This window comes from Vombatus ursinus, unplaced genomic scaffold, assembly GCF_900497805.2.
Source record: "Vombatus ursinus unplaced genomic scaffold, bare-nosed wombat genome assembly UNPS02015255.1, whole genome shotgun sequence".
Lineage (NCBI taxonomy): Eukaryota > Metazoa > Chordata > Mammalia > Diprotodontia > Vombatidae > Vombatus > Vombatus ursinus.
The window spans coordinates 34,035,205-34,054,437 of record NW_020955033.1 but is presented as its reverse complement, the minus strand read 5'-3'; the positions used below and the strand labels follow the sequence as shown (position 1 = coordinate 34,054,437).

Genomic DNA, 19,233 nt, shown 5'->3' with positions numbered 1-19,233 from the left:
AAGAAAGAAAGAAAGAAAGAAAGAAAGAAAGAAAGAAAGAAAGAAAGAAAGAAGTCTATATGGTATTCTAAAATCTATCTTTGGGCAGATTTTAAAGTAGTAAAATTGATTAGATTAGACTAAATAGATAATAAATATTTTAGCTAATTACACTAATTTTTTTCATTCAGCTCTATTTATGTATAAGATCTTCCTAATATCTAACGAAATTCAATTTTGCTATAACCAAAGATCAGTTTCTTCCTTTTGATCTACTGGAAGTAGAGAATAACTGTCCAGTGTCCTCAGGGCACCTTATATAATCACACTATTTACTGAGTTAACCTTCTCTTGTACTTCTCTTCTCCATCAAAAGCAATCTTATTCCCTTTAACCATACAGGGTACATTTTCTAGAATTTGCCACCATGGCAGAGTGCCTTCAACCATTAAAGAAATATGGGCCTATGATAGAATTTCACCCATTTAATGGGTTCCATTTCTATAAAACCTAATGGAACTCAGCCTGAATATGTGCTCTGGTTCAGATACATAATAATCAACTAGAAAAAAGACAAGTCATTGAGCAACCAATATTGCATCTTGAAACTCCCTCTTTTTGTCATTTTTATGGATGTCATTTACTTTTTAAGTCACTATCATGGTTGCGTTTGTATTATGTGATTTAGAGTTTAGAGTTTATTTAATCCAGGCTTTTTATGTGGTCACTCTTTCCCATTATATTACTGTTTAAAAGTTGGAATGCCAAATGGTTTTGTGTTTATGTACTTGTATATAATATAAATTTTTCCTGCCATGAGATTGAAAGTATCAGTATTATTTCTTAATTAAATTCAACTAACATTAGCTAAGAACCTGTCATGCCCAGAGGTCTAAACCAGGCCCTGAAGGAGATACAGAATTAAACCCTTCTTGATCTCTTAATCACTCACTCATGTTCTAGCTTCATTTCCCTCTCTTAGTCTTGACCCTGTTATTAGCCATTTCAACAAGGCATTATTCTCCACCCTTAACCTTCTGCTCTCTTTTTCCTTCATTACCCCTGTCTTTCTAAACCTGCTTGATGCAACACTAGAGTATAGTGGAAAGACAACCAGATTCAGAGGCAGAGGACCTTCTTTCAGATGCCAACTCTGTTATTTAATAGTTGGGTGATCTTGGGCAAATAACTTATCTCCTCTGGGCCTTGGTTTTTTCATTTGTAAAATGAGAAGATTGGGCTCGATGAGCTCTAAGGTCCCTTCCAACTCTCTAAATATTATAGTTCTATGAAACCTGCTTTGCCCTCACCATTTCCTTTTTCCCCTTCTGCTCTAGAGTTACCTGCTTGAGAACCCTGCTTGAGGAAGATAGAAAACCCTCCCAAGCTTACGCTCTCATCTGCCATCTCTCTCTATCTATTGTTTCCTTCCCCATGCCTACAAACTCTGCCTCCCAATTCTAAAACAAAAAATAAACTAAACCAACCTTGCGCTTGATTATGGCGATCCTCGAGTTGTTTTGTTTTGTTTTGTTTTGTTTTATCAAAAGATCAGGATGCTACAGGGCTGAGACAATAAACCAGACCCAGGTGCTCATTTCACAAGAGTATTTTCTCCCCATCTCTTGCTGTGGTGGGGGTGGTTGCAAAGGAGGGCTAATTACTGTATTCCACAGAGATGTTTAGATGTTTTCTGAAAGAAAGCAAAGGGCTGGTGGATGTGGCATTTAGGATGGATGGATCCCATCCTGGGTGCTGTGACTATAACAGTATGACTGGAAAGGCGATGACTGAGGTAGTGGATCTGCTGAGTGTACGTTTTGGGTGTATATTTTGTTCTGAGAGAGATATGTGGCTGTGATGCTTAGCACCAGGGTGTGACATGAGACTAGAGTGAAAAGTGAGTGAATGTGGAGGCCAAGTAAACTTCTGTACAGTCAGTGTGATATGTATGTATACATGTGTATATACATGTGCACAAGTTAGTGTGTGCACATATGTGTAATGGGGTCATAGGACTTGCAGCCTGGTTGCTAGTCCTTCCCATTATGAAAAGGCATAAGAACAGATTGTGAGAAGAAGGAGTCTGAATCCTGAGCAATTGAGATCATTGCACCTTGTGAGAGAGAGAGTGTGACCTGAAACACACCGGGCATCTTAACATTATCATTCTGTCCCTTCAGCTCTTTAGAAAGAGTCTTCATGCACCACCTGTACTTCCTCCCTCATCGTCATCAGCTCTGTGTACCTTGTCCTCACCATTCTCCAAGGTCTTTTAACAGCCTCTTGATGGTAAAATCCAATATTCTTTTCTCAATCTTCATCCTTCTTGAATTGTCTGCTGTGTGACACTGACCATTTAATCCTTCTGTATACTTTCTCCCCTTCTGTAACATCCCTCTTTCCTGTTTCTCCTCCCACCTATCTAAGGGCTCCTCCTCAGTCTTATTGGCTGATTTATCATTCTTCTCCTATCTCCTGTCAGGCTCTTTCCTCACTTTTCTTCTGCTCCCCTTCTACCTTCTCACTCTTGCAAGTATAATTCACTCCCCTGATCCTAGTTATTACCTTCATGCAGGTGGTTCCCAAAATGAAAGTGGCCGACTACCTCCTATTTCTCTAGAATATGTTGTCTGCATTTCTTCACCCTCAATTCATGCCACCTTTTATCATACTATTTGTGTGTGTATCAGCTCTTCCTTGTTAAATGATAAGCCCCTTGATGGCAGAGATGGTGCCATTTTGAGGAGCTTCATAAGTGCTTGTAGAATTGAATTTTGTTGAATTGTCATAATCTTTGCTTTCAGTGAAGTTACAGATTTGGAGTTTTCTTGTCAAAACCATTAAAATGGCTTGCCGTTTCCTTCTCCAGTACTCAGTGCTATGTGATAAAAGCAGCAGAAAGATATAACATTAAGTTCTCGGGGAGGTCCAAATGGGGAAATTGTACTGATAGGGGCATTTGTGGAAAGGTTCATGAAGGAGGTGGCATTGGGCTTTAAAAGATGGATGGTAATTTTAATAGGGGAAGGGAGAAAAGGCATGGAGAACAATGTAAGCAAAAGCATGGAAGTGGGAAAGTATAAAATATGTTTGGGAGAAAGAATAGTTCTCTTTGACGAGATGTTCAGTGAGTGGAAGGGATGATACAACCTGAGATGACTATTCTATGTCCCTAGGACCTTTGCACTCTGCCATCTCCATCAATGCTCACTGGGAAGGCAAGGGTGACATCATATTTTGAAGGAACCAGCATGCTAGGTTTGAATTCTAGTTAGTAAACAGTAGGGAGAAAATTTCTGAGCAATGATATGACTAGAGAGTTAATATAATTTTTAAAAGATTAGCATAATAACCTAAAATTTGTTAATTGGTAATGATGATCAGATAGTCTAATGGGGCCAGATTTGATTATAATTTCTGACTGAAACAAGCCGTATGATTATCTGCTTCTAGGATATTTCTGAAGTTAGAAAACATTTAGAATGACTTTCTTTGCTAGGATAGTCCATGTTTTTTTCTGTCTTGATCTCTTAATTTCTAGTAAGTTTATTGAAATTAACTATCACTTGAATTTGGGGAATGTGAAAGATATTTTCATTTTATTACCAGCTCCTTTTTTCAAAGTTAGGAATCCTATACTCTTTATCAGATCCCAGCATCCTTGGCCTCATGAGACAGCATGGTACAATGAAAAGTGTCTGGGGCCAGAGGATCTGGGTTCCAATTCTACCTTTGGCACTTACTACCCATGTGACAGTAAGCAAGTCCCTTGACCTCAGTTCCTTCATCTGTAAAATGAGGGAATTGTACTAGATTACCTTAAAAATTTCCTTCCAGGATTTTGTGTTCCTGTTATTAAGCAGGTCAGATACACCTGGATTAAGCTTGCAGAAAGCTTTTCATACATGGAGCTATTATTAGACCTTTCTGACTGCTCATTTCAGTTATTTTAATATTGTGTTACTCTAATATTGTGGAGATTTAAAGCCCATTTCTGTTCATACTGTTAAATTCATTGAGTCCTTTTCATCTAAATCTGATATTTCTAATTGGTTTAGGTTGCTTATTGGGCAACAGGTTAGGATCAAGGTATTCAGTGTAATGAGGTGATTCACCTCCTGTTACATCAAATCTTTTTTTTTCTGGTCCCCAGATGATTTGGTATTGACTTGGATCAATACTTGGTTTTGCTTGTTTTTTCTTATAAACTGCAATAAATACAATCATGTTCTTTACATCTTGTGCAATTCATCAACATATTGATCTCTCATTTGGCTCCTATTATGGTTTTGTTGTTTCAAGGTTTTGAAGGTCAGGGCAAAACATTTCTCTAATTTCCTCCCTTGTTTGAGTAAATGAACACTTAGTTCAATTCAACAAACATTTATTAGGTACCTTTTATCTACAAGATTCTATGTGTGTGGCACTGAGGATACAAAGACAAAACCCAGAAAATAGTCCCTGCCCTCAAGGAGCTTACATTCTATTGAGGAGAGAGATAGTATGTATACAGATAGAAAAATGCAAAGTTTTATAAAGCATAATATAATGCCGTTTCAAGAGGTAAAAAGCTCTTGTGGCAGAGAGATATTTGTATTCTGTCTTCAGGGAAGAGATGCTAAGAAATGGAGAATCTATTCCAGGCATGGTGTGTAGCCTCTACAAAGACAGGAAGGGTGGGAGATGGAATATTGGGAACAGTATATAGGACCAGTAGATCAAGAGATTGCAGATTTAGTGAAGTGTGCAGATAAGACTTTATGAACCTTGTGACAGACTACATGTTTGATGTCCATAGACTGGCCTTCTCAAGCTTGGAAAAGCTCTGCAGCAAAGTGAGTACAAGGTAATGAATTTTTTGACCACAGCTACCCATGAAGGGTACCTATGTGGCACCATACTGCATAGAGTGCTGGGCCTGGAGTCAGGAAGATTCATCGTCCTGAATTCAAATCTGGCCTCAGACACTTATTAGCTGGGTGACCCTGGGCAAGTCACTTAACTCTGTTTGCCTCCATTTCCCTATCTGTAAAATGAGAAAGAAATGGCAAACCACTCCAGTATCTTTGCCAAGAAAATCCCAAATGGAGTCATAACGAGTCAGATGCAACTGAAATGAACGAAAAACCAAAACCCGCAAAGACCTCCTGCTAGATCACGGAAGAGTTGCTGTCAGAAAAATTAGTATCCAGTCACACTGATAAAGCAAAGCATTAGCGAAGTATGATTATCTATTTTTGTGAACAGTGTCCTCTCACATTGTATCTCCTCTAGTACTTAGCATTGTAACTACTCTGTGAACAGTAAGCACTTAAGAAATAGTTCTGATTTTAAATTATTCAATTTGAATTATTTAAATTTGAATAGTATTTTAGTCTATTTAAGGCCACGGATCTTAACCTGGGGTTTGTGAACAGATTTCAAAGTGTCCATATACTTGGATAAGAAAAAATCACTCATTTATTTTCATTAACCTCAAATCAAAATTTAGCACTTCCATCATGATTTTTTTTAATCAGAGAAAGGCATACATAGACTTCAACAGGTTGCTAAAGGGGCCTAAGATTTAAAAAAAAAATAAATTAAAAAAACCCTGAGGTAAGATAATTTTTTTTGTTTTTACAAAGGTAGTTTTAACATGTTGAGAGATATAGTTGGTTGGTTCTTGCCCTTCATTCTCAGAGGACCGAAATGACATCACTGTGTTGGGGTCAAGGTGTAATGTGTCTGACTGTGGTTGATCAGACTGAGCTTGAAATGCTCTGCCTCAGATTGGGCACAAATGGTCCGTATGAATATTTGGAGTGGAGGTGTTCCTAAATATATAGTACTGAGCATGTTAAGGGCAACAATATCTGAGAGAAAACAATACACAAGTGCACCAACCATACATCATGCTGCAAGTTTATGTAGGCAAAGACACAAGCCACTCTCTCATGAACAAAGTTTATAGAAGTTAAATGAATACAGGAAAACTTTAGCCTTCACTGAGATTATTAAGCATATGTTCTAGGCAATCTCTTAAAGTGTCCCTGAGTATCTCTTATGAAGATGGAGAAGGAAGGCTTTGGCAGCCAGAAAAGCTCATTCTCTCCTGAACTGAAGTAATAGAGGAATAAAGGACCAAACAAGGGTGATGACATTAACTAATTGATAGAACCAGAGCTATTTCTTTCCAACAAAATTAAGCGTATTTACTACCAGGGTCCAGGACCTATCTGTATGTAACTTACTGATGGAGTACTTCATTCCCAAGGCACTGGCACGGAAGCCTACAGATTGGTACCCAGCTCACATGTGTTTTAGCTGAAATCCAATGAAAGGAGATAGATGACTAAAAGTCAGCATTAGAACCATCTTAGGGAATGAGCTAGGGCTCTGGGAATTGGGAGAGGATGTTGGTCTTGGGCTGAAATAACAAGTTCTGGGCATAGCGTAGAGTAGGACACAAGGGAAAACCAGAATGTGAGGCTTGGTGCTCTAGATATGATGTGATTACCCTGAGCAAATAGAAGCTGGCTCCATGACGACCTTGGGGAGACCTTAGACACAGGCATGATGCACACACACTTAATTCCTTCACATACCTATACGTATCCCTACAGATATATGTCTGAATTCCCACGGATTCCCACCTCTTCTTGAGGCTTCCACAAACCTTTAAAAAACAATCAGAAAAGTATATGATCTGGCAATATTTCACAGGATTATAGCTCAATAGTTAGCTGGGACCACTGAGTCCAGAACCCTCATTTTACAAATGAGGAAACGAAACATAGAAGTTGCTTAGGATCAATTAATCAGTAAACATTTATTAAGCACATACTACGTGCTAGGCACTGTTCTAAGCACTAGGAGCACAAAAAGAAGCAAAAGACAGTCTCTGACCTCAAAGAGCTTGTGATCTAACGGGGAGAGACAACATGCAAACAAAATATATATACAGAACAAGCTAAATATGGGATAAACAGGAAATAATTAAAAGAGGGAAAGCATTGAAATTGACACTTAGGGAAGATTTCTTGTTGAAGGTGGGATTTTAATTGGGACTTAAAAGGAAGCTTAGGAAGTCAGTAGTTAGAGCAGAGGAAGGAGCACACAGTAAGTGTTTGAATTAGCATTTGAACTCAGACCTTCCACAGTACCGATCCCACCTGCTTTTCGTTATGCCCTGATGTTTCCGTTTTAAATGTGAGTTTTGTTTAACATAAATACTTGAAAATTTTTTTTAATTTTAAATTTTAAAAAATTGGTTCCACATGAAATATATGACATGAATGAATTCTCAAGTTCAAAGAATTTCAGCAAACAATTTAAAAGTATGTTCCAAACAACTTTTTTTTTTTTACTTACATGGAGACTTGTTTATTTGTCTAACAATTAGAATGAAATATGCATTCCATCTTCCTGCCTTCCCCCCCACTTCTTTTTGTTGAAGATCAAATTGGTTGAAATGTTCATTGATATTCTATTGTGAGTCTAAGAAATTGCCTTAAAATAGGGCTGTATAAGGTTACTAGTATAGTTGATAGGATGCCAGATATGAAGACAAGAACACTTGTGATCATATGTGACTGAGCCCCAGGCAAATCTCGGAGATTTAACTAACAATGTATAGACAGGTTTCTTGCAATTTTCATTGATGGAGAGAGTTCCCAAACTTTTGAAATTCCTTGAAATATATGACCTTAACACAACGCAACAATCTATCACTTTTGAATAATTTCTGTGATACTTAAAAACAAGTTTGTGTTTGAACCAGTGCTTAGATGTTGGATTACTTAGAACCAGCAGAGGGCGATAAATGACAATACAAAAGGATAATACAAAGACATGTATGACAGTGTTCCAGTCTTTAGGTAGAAAGAATCACAGTAGTTATTTATCTATTTGAGAATTTTCCTTTTAGTTGAAGCCTGCGTAGATCAACTTCCTTCTCATTTCCAAGTTTTCTCAAATCTGAAACAATGTAAGTGAAATGGACGTTTGGCTTGATTCTCCCATTCATGTCAAACATCAAATTCCTAATATTTGGATTCATTATCAAATGATGAACACAATTGCCATACCAAAATATGTATAGGAAAAATAGAAATTGAATTAATGATTTTTAAAATTTTTTTAAATATAACAAATCCATACATGCTACCTATCCAGGAACAGATTGTATTTTATCACTGCTTTTATTTTTTAGTTCACAGAATGAAGATTCCTCGTTTTATTTTGATGGTAGTGGATATTCAATTGTGGAAAAGACACTCCGGTCTACTGTGACTCAGATAATAATGCTTTTCAGTACCTTTTCACCAAATGGGCTTCTCCTCTACCTTGCTTCTAATGGCACAGTAAGAAACTTTTTATATAGTGATTTGTGTGTTTTTAGATTATTATATAAATGCCTGGGATTTTAATGGCTTCCTGTTTCTTTGTGTATTTTACATCCAGTTGTTGGAAATTTTTTAATGAATGTTTGCTTAGAATGGCTTTTTGTGAATTTCTTGCCATTAGAATTTGACATTCCAGTTTCTCATCTAACCCATCTCATCTCATCAAAAGAGTTTACAAGCTCAATATAAGTGAATAGCCAAAAAGGCTAGTGTAATCTACAGCTGCATTAACAGAAGGAGGGCTGACAGACGTGAAGACACAGTATGGTTTTCTGGATAGAAGGCTAGCTTTATTTATAGTCAGGGAAAGCTGGGGTCAAGTCCTAGTACTGATTCTACTGACTAGGTTCCATACTTAAGGATACCACCTAACTTGTCAGTATCTCAGGAAGTTCTGTAGAAGAGTGGTTCTCAGACTTTTTAAACTCATAATATTATGTTTTTTTCCTATGAGGCAGCACAATAGACTCAACATTTGACAACACTGTGGGAGATTTGGGAACCTTAAAAAGAATTATAAGCCTGTATAGTCTGGCAATATACATAGTTTGTCTTCAATAAGAGCAGGCAGGTTGTTTTGTTGAGTTTTTTGTGAGTTCAAGGTCAGATGTGTTTGAATGTTGGGAATACATGTAATAGGCAAGTAGTATTTGTTTTGGAAATACTATACTTATCATACTATGCTGGGTGTGTAGAATTTATATTAAATAAAATCATTTCTATGTGATCTGCTATCTCCAATAGCATAATATCCAAAACTTTGCGACAGCCCTAGTCAAACTCCCAGCCTATTAATGTTCTTTGAAAAACTTGTTCCAACACTGTTATAAGACTATAAGTTAAAGGTGATCTGCATTGATGGAGGGAAGTTCTACAAGGGAATTCTTCTCTATTTATGAAATCCTAGGTCTGGATCCATCCCAGCCCTGCTTCTCCCCAAACCCTGAGCCCAAAAAAAAAAAAAAAAGAGTCTAGATTAAGGGAAGTGATGATCCTCTTGTCTCCTGTGATAATCCCACCACTCTGTAGTATTATGTTCAGGCTTAGGCACATTTTAGGAAGAATATTTAAAAACTGGAATATGGAGGCAGCTAGGTGGCACAGTGGATAGAGCTCCAGCTTTGGAATCAGGAGGACCTGAGTTCAAATCTGGCCTCAGACACTTGGCACTTACTAGTTGTGTGACTCTGGCAAGTCACTTAACCCCAATTGCCTCACCAAAAAGGAAAAAATAAAAATAAAAAAATAAAAAATAAACTAGAATATGTCTCATTGGAGTTGGGGGTGAAGCAAGGTGAACAGGAAGGTAAGGGGGCTTGAAGCCATGCCATGCAGGAGCTTGGAATTTTTTAACTTAGAGAGGGAACTTGCTAGGTGTTTAAGCATTTGAAAGACTGGCATACTGGAGAGGGATTTGATTTCTTTTATTTTGCTCTAGAGGGCAAAACTAACAGCCCTAGTTATAGCACACTAAAAAATAGACGTCAGCCTATGGTAAGGAAAAACTTTGTAATAATTAAAGCTATCTAAAAGAGGAATGGATTTCCCTGGAAAGTAATGAGTTCCTCATAAATGAAGGTTTTCAAGAGGATTCTGCAAGGCCAATTTTGGGGCATCTCTTTGATGCGATTTTCACCAGATGATCTTCTGAAGGCTTTAACAAGTCTGAGATTCTATGACTTTATGGGAATTTTCTGTGCTAAAAATACTTATCTCTCAAGTGTCGAGTGAACACTAACTTCACACTTCGCTATGAGAGTATTCTGTGTAATCCAGTAAGAGCAGTGAAATCCTTCCATAGTGTCATAGCTTTCAGTCGTTCCTATTGGATTTTTGTAAGATTCTAGATGGGCACTCTCTGGTGAATGCTGTCAATTCAACAAGTAACATGGTGGTTGGTTATTTGACTGTGTCTAGTTTTTTCAGATTTTTCCTTTGAAACTATATTGCTGTAAGTGAAAAGTCTCATCATGAAAACATACCAGCAGATAACTACCTTTGTTGTTGTTCTTTTTTCAACAGAGAGATTTCCTCTCTATTGAACTGGTGGAGGGTAAAGTTAAACTCACTGTTGACCTGGGTTCAGGGCCTCTTGCTCTTATTACAGACAGACGTTATAATAATGGAACCTGGTTCAAGATTGCATTCCAACGTAACAAAAAGCAAGGTAAAAAATATTATGCATGGACTGGAATGAATGTACTTGTAATGAAAGACTGTATTTCCTGAAATATAACTCTTTTATTTTATTTTGAGTGTTTCTGAACAGTATGGTAATGAAAATCATTTCTGTAGTATTCTTATAAATTATGGTGACATTAAAATGGTGTTTAATAAAATGGAATGCTGTGCTTTGTTCGTAGAAAATAGTATATTTTCTATGTATGTATTTTAGTATATAGTATATTTTAGTATATTTTCCATATATATTTTCCATAGTTAATTTCCAAATTTAAGGGAAATCAGCAATCAATTACATTTATTAGGGGCATGAGTGAAGAAATAGCATGGGGCAGTGGAAAAAGTACTGGATTTGGACCAAAGGACCTGAGTTCAAATCCTGAGTCTGCTACTTAATACTTGGGCAAATCTTCCTGGATCTCATCTAGAAAATGAGGATGAGAGGACCTCTAAAATTTCTTCCAGCTCTAACTCTGTGATCCTATTTTCTATGATTCTGAATTTATTGAATATTAAATGTATACATTATATCTAACTTTCTTTTTTAGACAAAAATAGAGATATTCAAATATTAAATTTTGTACTGCAATGTGAGGTAGGTTTATAAACTCATAATCTTATCAAAGTCCGTGTCAAAGGATTTTTTAAAAAAAGATTTTATACTTTGAGACTTGACAGTTCTCTGCTTAGACTAAGAATAAAGACAGAATTTAACAATAAAAATATTGGTTTAAAATGCTATCCTGATTTTCTTACCTGTCCACCTCTGTGTCTCCTTTTAGGACTCTTAGCAGTTTTTGATGCATATAATACCACTTCTAAAGAAACAAAGCAAGGAGAATCTCCAGGAGGGTCGTCTGACCTAAATCGCTTGAATAAGGATCCAATTTATGTTGGTGGATTGCCCAGATCGAGAGTTGCAAGGTAACATGTTAGAAAAAAGATTTTTTTTCTGCTATTGATTACCTGATTTTAGCTAGAAAACCAGTTTGCTGTGTAGTGGAGAAATTGATGGTTAAAATAAATAGTGTTTATCATAATTAGAATTCATAATTTTCTGAGTAGTACCAAAATTCTCCCAGTCTCTCCCATATTCATCACCTTATTATTAACTTTGACTCTTCCTGTTCCCTCATTTTTCATTAACAATGAGTTGCCAAATATAGTCAATTATACATTCCCAGCATCTCTCACATCTGTTACTTTTTCCTTCTCTTCCCCTCCCAGCCCTTGTCATTCCCAGGCTTGATTGCACTAGACCCCTCACGAGTCTTCCCACAGTCCCTGTTTTTCCTTTTCAATACATCCTACATTCTACTACTATCCTATCTTCTGTACATAAAGTTCTGGTTATGTCATTTCTCTACTCTCAATCCTTTGGTAGCCCCAAGTAAAGATTGATTTAGCACTACACTCCTGCCATTTACCCTATAGGAAAGGATAGTCAAACTGGGCTGATTTCTGTCTCCTGAGCAAGCTCTAAGCTCCCTCACTTCTAGAATTTTTCTCATTCTATTCCTTATGTATGGAATACTGTAACATCTCTTTATCTGGCCAACTCAAGTGCCATTCTGCCATGAAGCATTACCTAATCTTTCTTCTTCCCCCAACCTCTGATGCAGCTAATTGCCTTTCCCCCCAGGATCTCACATAGTACCTTTTCTATACCTTTATGCATTATTGTTTATTATAGTTTTCTGTATAAGGGTCTCAATTCCCCATGAGATGATAGCTCCATCACAAGGACCATGCCTTATCTAGACTTTATATATCCCTCAGCACCTAGCACAGTATGTGCTTAATAAATGTCTTTTGAACTATTGAATTTATTCAATTATTATGAGCCCAGCATTTTTTAGTAAACTGAAACTAAACTTTTCGAGAGATGCTGATATATTGTCTCTCCTTGGGTATCAGACTCGTATTTCTTCAAATGGAACAATGGAATCTCTTTATAGGGTTGATGTTGGCCTATTGGAATGCCATTGACCTTACATCTTACCATGTAGTCCTTACAAAAGAATTACTTCTTTTGACTTAAAGTACTAAGACATGAGCATCCTCAGGCAGTGAGAGTATTCAATTAGGGCATAAAGTACTAGCCATGTGTATAATGGTTAAGTTTCCAGTGTATGGGGTGATTCATAGTATAACAAAATCAACATAAAATAGGTTATCTAAAATCTCACCCAATTTAAGAAGCTTTTCCTGATCTCCCTTCCCTCTATTGATTATTTCCAGTGTATCCTGTATGTATCTTATTTGTACAAAGTTGTTTGTATGTCATCTTCCCCATTAGATTGCAAACTCTTCAAGGATAAGGATATGCCTTATGCCTTTCTTTGTATCCTCAGTGCTTAGCACAATGCCTGGCACATAGTAGGTTCTTGATAAATACTAATTTGCTGACTTTGGAAAAACAATTGCAAACCCAGGAGTGAATAAAAAGATTTATGAATAGTGGAGGAAACCCCTGTCCAAAAATATCTGGAGCTGTCAGGGCTGGAAGCCTATGAACTTTGTTTTATATGTAAAATTTAAATTATTGATTTAGTAAATCTGATTATCTGCTTTCCCACGTAAAACAACAAAAGCAAGAAGTTAGAACTAACTACTAAAAAAAAAAGTATCTAGAAAAGTGCAACTTTCCTTTAGTGCAACCACGATGAATAGTCCTTAACAGCACCCGAGAATATCATTGTCTCATATCACTTAACAGTAATTGCCATTCTCCAAGAAAAGGGTAAATCATTTTCAGTGTACTCTACATTTTGTTTATTAAAATAGAGCAATATGTAGTACATATCCCAAACATTTTCATAAAAAGCAGTTAGAGTGCTGGATTTGGAATGAGAAGACCTGAGTTCAGATCCTCTCTCCTCTCTCTGACAATATCTATGTGAACTTGAATAAATCACGTATATTTATGTGTGTACATGTATATCTGTGTGTATATATACATACACACACATATGTATAGACACATGAGAGAGAGAGAGAGAGAAGATAAAATGGAATGAAGTTATTATTCTTATCTGAAGGACAAGGTCAGGGGTGGGGAACCTGTGGCCTTCTAGGTTCTTGGGTGCTGCCTTTTGACTGAGTCCAAGTTTTACAGAACAAATCCTTTTATTAAGGGGATTTGTTCTGTGAAGTTTGGATTCAGGCAAAGGGCTGCATTTGAGGACGTAGAGGGCTACGTGTGACCTCAGGTTCCCCATCCCTGAACGCAGTCATGGGCAAAGCAACATGGATGGTGTTCATTGGTTCTTCCTGCTATATTAATGTCCAAACAAAATCAAATTAATTGTAGTCTGGTTAAATTCCATTAAGCAAGTATCTATTAGGCACCTACTGTGTGCCAGGCACCGTGCTAGGTGTTAGGAATGGAAAGACAAAACAGCCTTTGCCCTCAGAGAAGTTTCATCCTTCCATGTTTGGGTCTTTGGGCATACATGAAAATCTATGATACACAAAATTCTTGTGATGAATCTTCCATAAGACAAGATTGTGGGTTTTTAAAATACTTAGGCTCTATTTTATTGTGGGTGGTAAAAAAAATTGTTAGAGTTATAGGGTTTCATGGGGGTCAAAAACATCATTAGATATCTATATAACTACATCAAGCAAATTTAGTTTCATTCTTTTAATCCCTGGGTAAAATCTTTTTGGTGATTTAAAGGTGTAATAAATTGAAATTCATTTTAGCGTCATGTGCTCATTTCTGGATAAGCTGTTTTTATTATACTAGGAAGTAGTTTCTCCATATTAGATCTATTTTTATTCTTCCTTTCAAAAATTAAAAATTTGAAAGCGAGCCAAATAATTACTTTTTTGTTTTCTTTTTTTCCCACTAGGAAAGGACTTACTAGCAGATCATATATAGGTTGTATTAAAAGCCTGGAAATATCCAGATCTACATTTGACTTACTCAGAAATTCCTATGGAGTGAGAAAAGGGTGTTTACTAGAGGTATGAAGTATTTTTATTAAGATTATATTGCTGTAATTGTACTATTGATTCATGCTGAGGAAGAAATTATTGAGACTATACTGGGACAGGACGAAACTGAAAGATTGTTTTGGAATCAGAAGATCTGATTTTGTTTGGGGGAATTTTTTTCTGACATTTGGAACAAATAGTTAATTTTTTATGACAACAAAAAAACTTGACATTTCTGTATCCGTTGTAGGTGATCTACCCCAGGGTATTCAGCCTGAACTCTCTTGACTTTTTTCTTTTAAAAAATCTTTCTTTTTTCTTTATGAGTTTAATAAACATCTATAAACATGAACATTTCAATATATATAGAAAAATGGAATTGTATGTGAAACTGAATTTCTGTTTTTTCCCACTAAATGACTATTTCTTTTATAATTCAAATTTAAATAGTTCTAACACTGCCCTGCTTGTCTATTTCTCCTTCTGAATTCATTCTGCTCTTTTTTGTTTTTTGATGATTCACTGACACTTTAAAATGTTTTTTCTTCTTTCTCTAGTACCACTATCACTACTCCTCCACTTTCACGGCTCTCTCCCTCTCCCTTCCTCCAAAAAAAAAAAAGAGAAAAAGAAAAGCCCTCTTTCCCATCAAATAAATATAGAAGTGTAAAACAAATTCACATACTGGCTGTGTCTTTTTGACTTCTAAGAGTTCTGGTTTTGGATCTAAATGTAGATCACTCACCCATCAGATGTGTGACTGTGGACAAATCATTTAACTTCTCATAACTTTGGGGTGTTTCATTATCGTTATTATTAATAATTAATTAAATTATTATTAAGCATTTATATACCACCTACTATGCATAGGTCACTGTGCTAAGTGCTTTACAAATATTATGTCATTTGATCCTCACAACAACCCTGTGAGGTGGGTGCTGTTATTATCTTCATTTTACAGTTGAGGAAACTGAAGCAGGGATAAGCTTCTTGCCCATGGCCACACATCTATCTAGTGAGTGTCAGAGGCTAGTTTTGAACTCGGGTCTTCCTGATTCGAGGCCTAGTGCTGAATCTACCACCTCAGTGCTTATAAAATAGATCATAATACTCACACTCCCTAGTTCACACATTTGTTGTGAGGGAAGTGCTTCAAAAACCTTAAAGAACTATATAAATATGAGCTATAATTAGTAAATTGTTCTCTTTTATAAAAACAGCCTATCCGGAGCATTAGCATCTTGAATAATGGGTACATTGAATTGCCACCAAAGCCACTGTCAACAGAGTCTGAGTTGATGGCAACATTTGCCACTAAGAACAGTAGTGGCATCATCCTGGCTGGTCTTAGCAAGGGAAAGGATAAGAGAAGTCGTCGACAGGCCCATGTGGTAAGTTATCTTAAATACTATGGAGCTACAGATCTGATTCAATTCCACTTAAGAAGCATTTATTAAGTGCCTACTATGTGTAAGATACAAAGAGCAAAACAAAAGGAGTCTTTGACCTCAAGGGACTATATTCTACTAGGGGTCAGGAAAATGGGAACCAAATGTATACAAAAAAGTAAATATATGTATACAAAGTAGTTTTGGTCAGGGGAGAGCCACTCGGGGGATCAAGAAAGGTAGCACCTGAGCTGAGCCTTCACAGTCATTAGAAATGTTAAGAGGTAGTAGTAAGAGGGGAAAGTATTTCAGGCATGCCTACAGAGGCAGGTGCAATGGGATTAAGTGACGTGTGGTGATTCTGAAAAGGCAGGCTAGAGTCAGACTATTGCGCACCTCTAATCTTAGACAATTGTGAGGTAGATGAATTGAAGAGGGGAGCAGGAAGCAGGAAGACCAATTAAGAAGCTATTACAACAGTCCAGATGAAAGGTCATGAGGGTCTGAACTAGGGTGGTAGCCCTGTGATTGCAGACGAGGAGATGAATGCAAGGGATGTGGAGAGTCAACTTGGTAAGTAATTGGATGTGAAGGTTAAGGGATAGTGAAGGATTGGGTCCCTTGGTTGACAACCTGGGTAACTGGAAGGATAATGATTCCCTTAAAAGAAACAGGGAACATTAAAGACCTTTGGAAAAACTAAGAGGTTTAAGATTACTTTAAAATATAAAAATGTAATGTATTATTCCTTGTCATTTCTATCATCATTTGCATGAAATCAAAAATAAGCTTTTGCCCATAGCAGTGGTTTCTTTACATTGCATGATCCTTACTTTAAATGACTGAAAATGAAAAAAAGGTAAAAAATGGTTTGATTGTTGCCCCCCCTTTTTTCCATGCCACTTTCTTCCTGTATTTTATGACTCTTAATTCATTTGTAATGTTGAAATGCCAAGCAATGAAGTTCAATAGTTTTTATTAGAGGACTGTTAACATGAATATCTGTTGTCCTCCACTGGGCCTGAAAGACTCAGGAAAAAAGTGGTACATCTGATACACATAAAAAAAAACCCAGTAAAAATAGCAGGAGGAAATTAAAGTTATTTAAGTTAAACTGAGTTAAGTTCTACACTCAAAAATGGAGTTGTAGTAAAATCATTATTGTGAGGGGCAGCTAGGTAGCGCAATGGATAAAGCACCGACCATGGAGTCTGGGGACCTGTATTCACATCTGGCCTCAGACACTTGACACACTAGCTGTGTGACACTGGGCAAGTCCCTTAACCCCAATTGCCTCGAAAAAAAAATTTTAAATAAATTAAAAAACAAAAAAAAGTCATTATTGGGCATTAATGTTTGAGTAAGGGAAAATATACTAATGAACAACTACATTAGAATGATGGACAGGAAAGTGCCTTCTTAACAGAATTATAGACTGATCCTCAAGCACACTAGGAAAACCTGCTGGTACACAGCAGCAAACAATTAAGGTTAATTGCTTCATTAGCATTAGAGAAACCATTGCCCCATAGCCAAGTAGGGAGAAGTCACACCCACAACGGAAAGGCTACAAGCTTTGTAGCTGAGGAAAAATAGCAGTAATATGTGAATGGTACTTGTCCACCCTAGCTAAGGTCTTACTCCAAGACCATCAACATAGCCCCCCAGAAGTCAATAGAATCATGATAAAAGGACTGGTGAACTAAAAAAACCTCAGCAGTATGGATTGGCTGACCCATGCTCATGCAGGATTGAGGTCCTAAGGGAAATTACTGCCTGCTGTAGTTGAGGAATCCTGGTCTTCTTTCCTGGTGTATGAGTTTGAGTTTGTCCCCAGAATGGAAGTGTTAATGTGTGCTTTTTGGAGCATGAAGAACTTTGTTGGGCCTCTCTAGAAGTCTGTGTTTTCCAGTGGGCCAGGATATAAAGGGGGAAGGGAATAAGCATTATATGGCACCCACTATGTGCCAGGCACTTTGCCAACATTTACAAATTTTATCTCATTGATAATTTGGTGCTAGCCTACCTTTCAACAGTTATTTCACATTTCTCTCTCTATATGTTAGAGTTTGTCTCTAAGATTCCTAGTTTTACTTTATTGAAACTACCCGAAAGGAAGGATTAAGATTCTCTAATGGAACAGCTTTACTTTCCATGATTTTTTTCCTAGTTACTTAAACCATGTCATTTTAAATCACCAAAAATCAGGAAACAGAATAATTAGGGTTTGGTCATGTATTAAAAGTTTGAGTGTTGCATCTTCTAATAAATAATTTCACATGTTCTGAAACAAAACTATTCTTTTAAACCAAAATTGTACCATTGCATAAATATGCATGCTATCTATTTCTATGTAGAACAAGTTTTACAAAAGCTTTTTTTCTGTAAATAATCAAAATGTCAAGAATTTTCCTTAATCTTTTAACTACTTATAGAAATATCTTTATACTATCTCTTGAAATTGCCATTTTAAAGCTCTATTCATTTTCAAATTTGAATGCTTTTATCTTAATTATAAAGAATATATTTCTTTAGCATTTGCTATTTTTCTTTTTCTTTTTGTTTATCAAATGAAACATGTAAAACACTTTATATACCTTCTCTATAAGAATACTAGCTGTTATCTTCTTGAAAAATAAGTAATCATATAACATAAAAGAGAGCATTAGGAATTAAAATTAGAAAACCAATGTCCTGTGGAAAACCTCGCTTAATGTGCTATCTTCACAGCCCTTCTTCTCCATCGTACTGATTGAAGGCCATCTTGAAGTACATATTAATCCTGGGGATGGAATGAGCACCCGAAAAGCCACCCTCCATTCGACCACAGGAACATACAATGATGGGAAAGAACATTCCATTGTCCTGATCAGGAATAAAAGGTACTAAAAACATACATAAGGAAATACACATATACATTTGTGTAATAACCATATCATCACTAGATGAAAATGTCCACATCAGAAATGACTTAATTGTTCCTGAGTTCAAATCTAGCCTCGGACATTTTCTAGTTGTGTGACCCTTCGCTCTTTCCCTCTCTCCCCCCCTCTTTTAAAAGTGGGCAGCTAAGTGGCATAGTGGATAGAGCACCAGCCCTGAAGACAGGAGGACCTGAATTCAAATCTGGCCTCAGACCAAACACTTGACACTTACTAGCTGTGTAACCCTGGGCAAGTCACTTAACCCCAATTGCCAAAGAAGAAAAGAAATGACTTAATTGTAATGATTCTTGCATTGAAATAATCTTTATAGTTATTTTCATAGATGGAAGTATCTAGATAGTTTACTGTCTCATAATATGTTGAGGTCTTAGTATATATAATACCGTCCTTAGGAACCCATATTCTAGG

General features: G+C 36.6%; 1 protein-coding gene across 1 annotated transcript in view; it reads left to right on the top strand.

Annotated features, from left to right (window-relative positions):
• Window positions 1–19,233, top strand: part of LOC114031685 (laminin subunit alpha-1-like) — a 195,071-nt gene that overhangs the window by 151,633 nt on the left and 24,205 nt on the right. Inside the window, exons 49-54 of the mRNA XM_027846837.1 lie at window positions 8,177–8,327; window positions 10,392–10,536; window positions 11,333–11,474; window positions 14,408–14,522; window positions 15,713–15,883; window positions 18,611–18,762. Of these exons, the coding sequence (XP_027702638.1) occupies window positions 8,177–8,327; window positions 10,392–10,536; window positions 11,333–11,474; window positions 14,408–14,522; window positions 15,713–15,883; window positions 18,611–18,762 (876 nt within the window). The remainder of the gene's footprint in view (window positions 1–8,176; window positions 8,328–10,391; window positions 10,537–11,332; window positions 11,475–14,407; window positions 14,523–15,712; window positions 15,884–18,610; window positions 18,763–19,233) is intronic.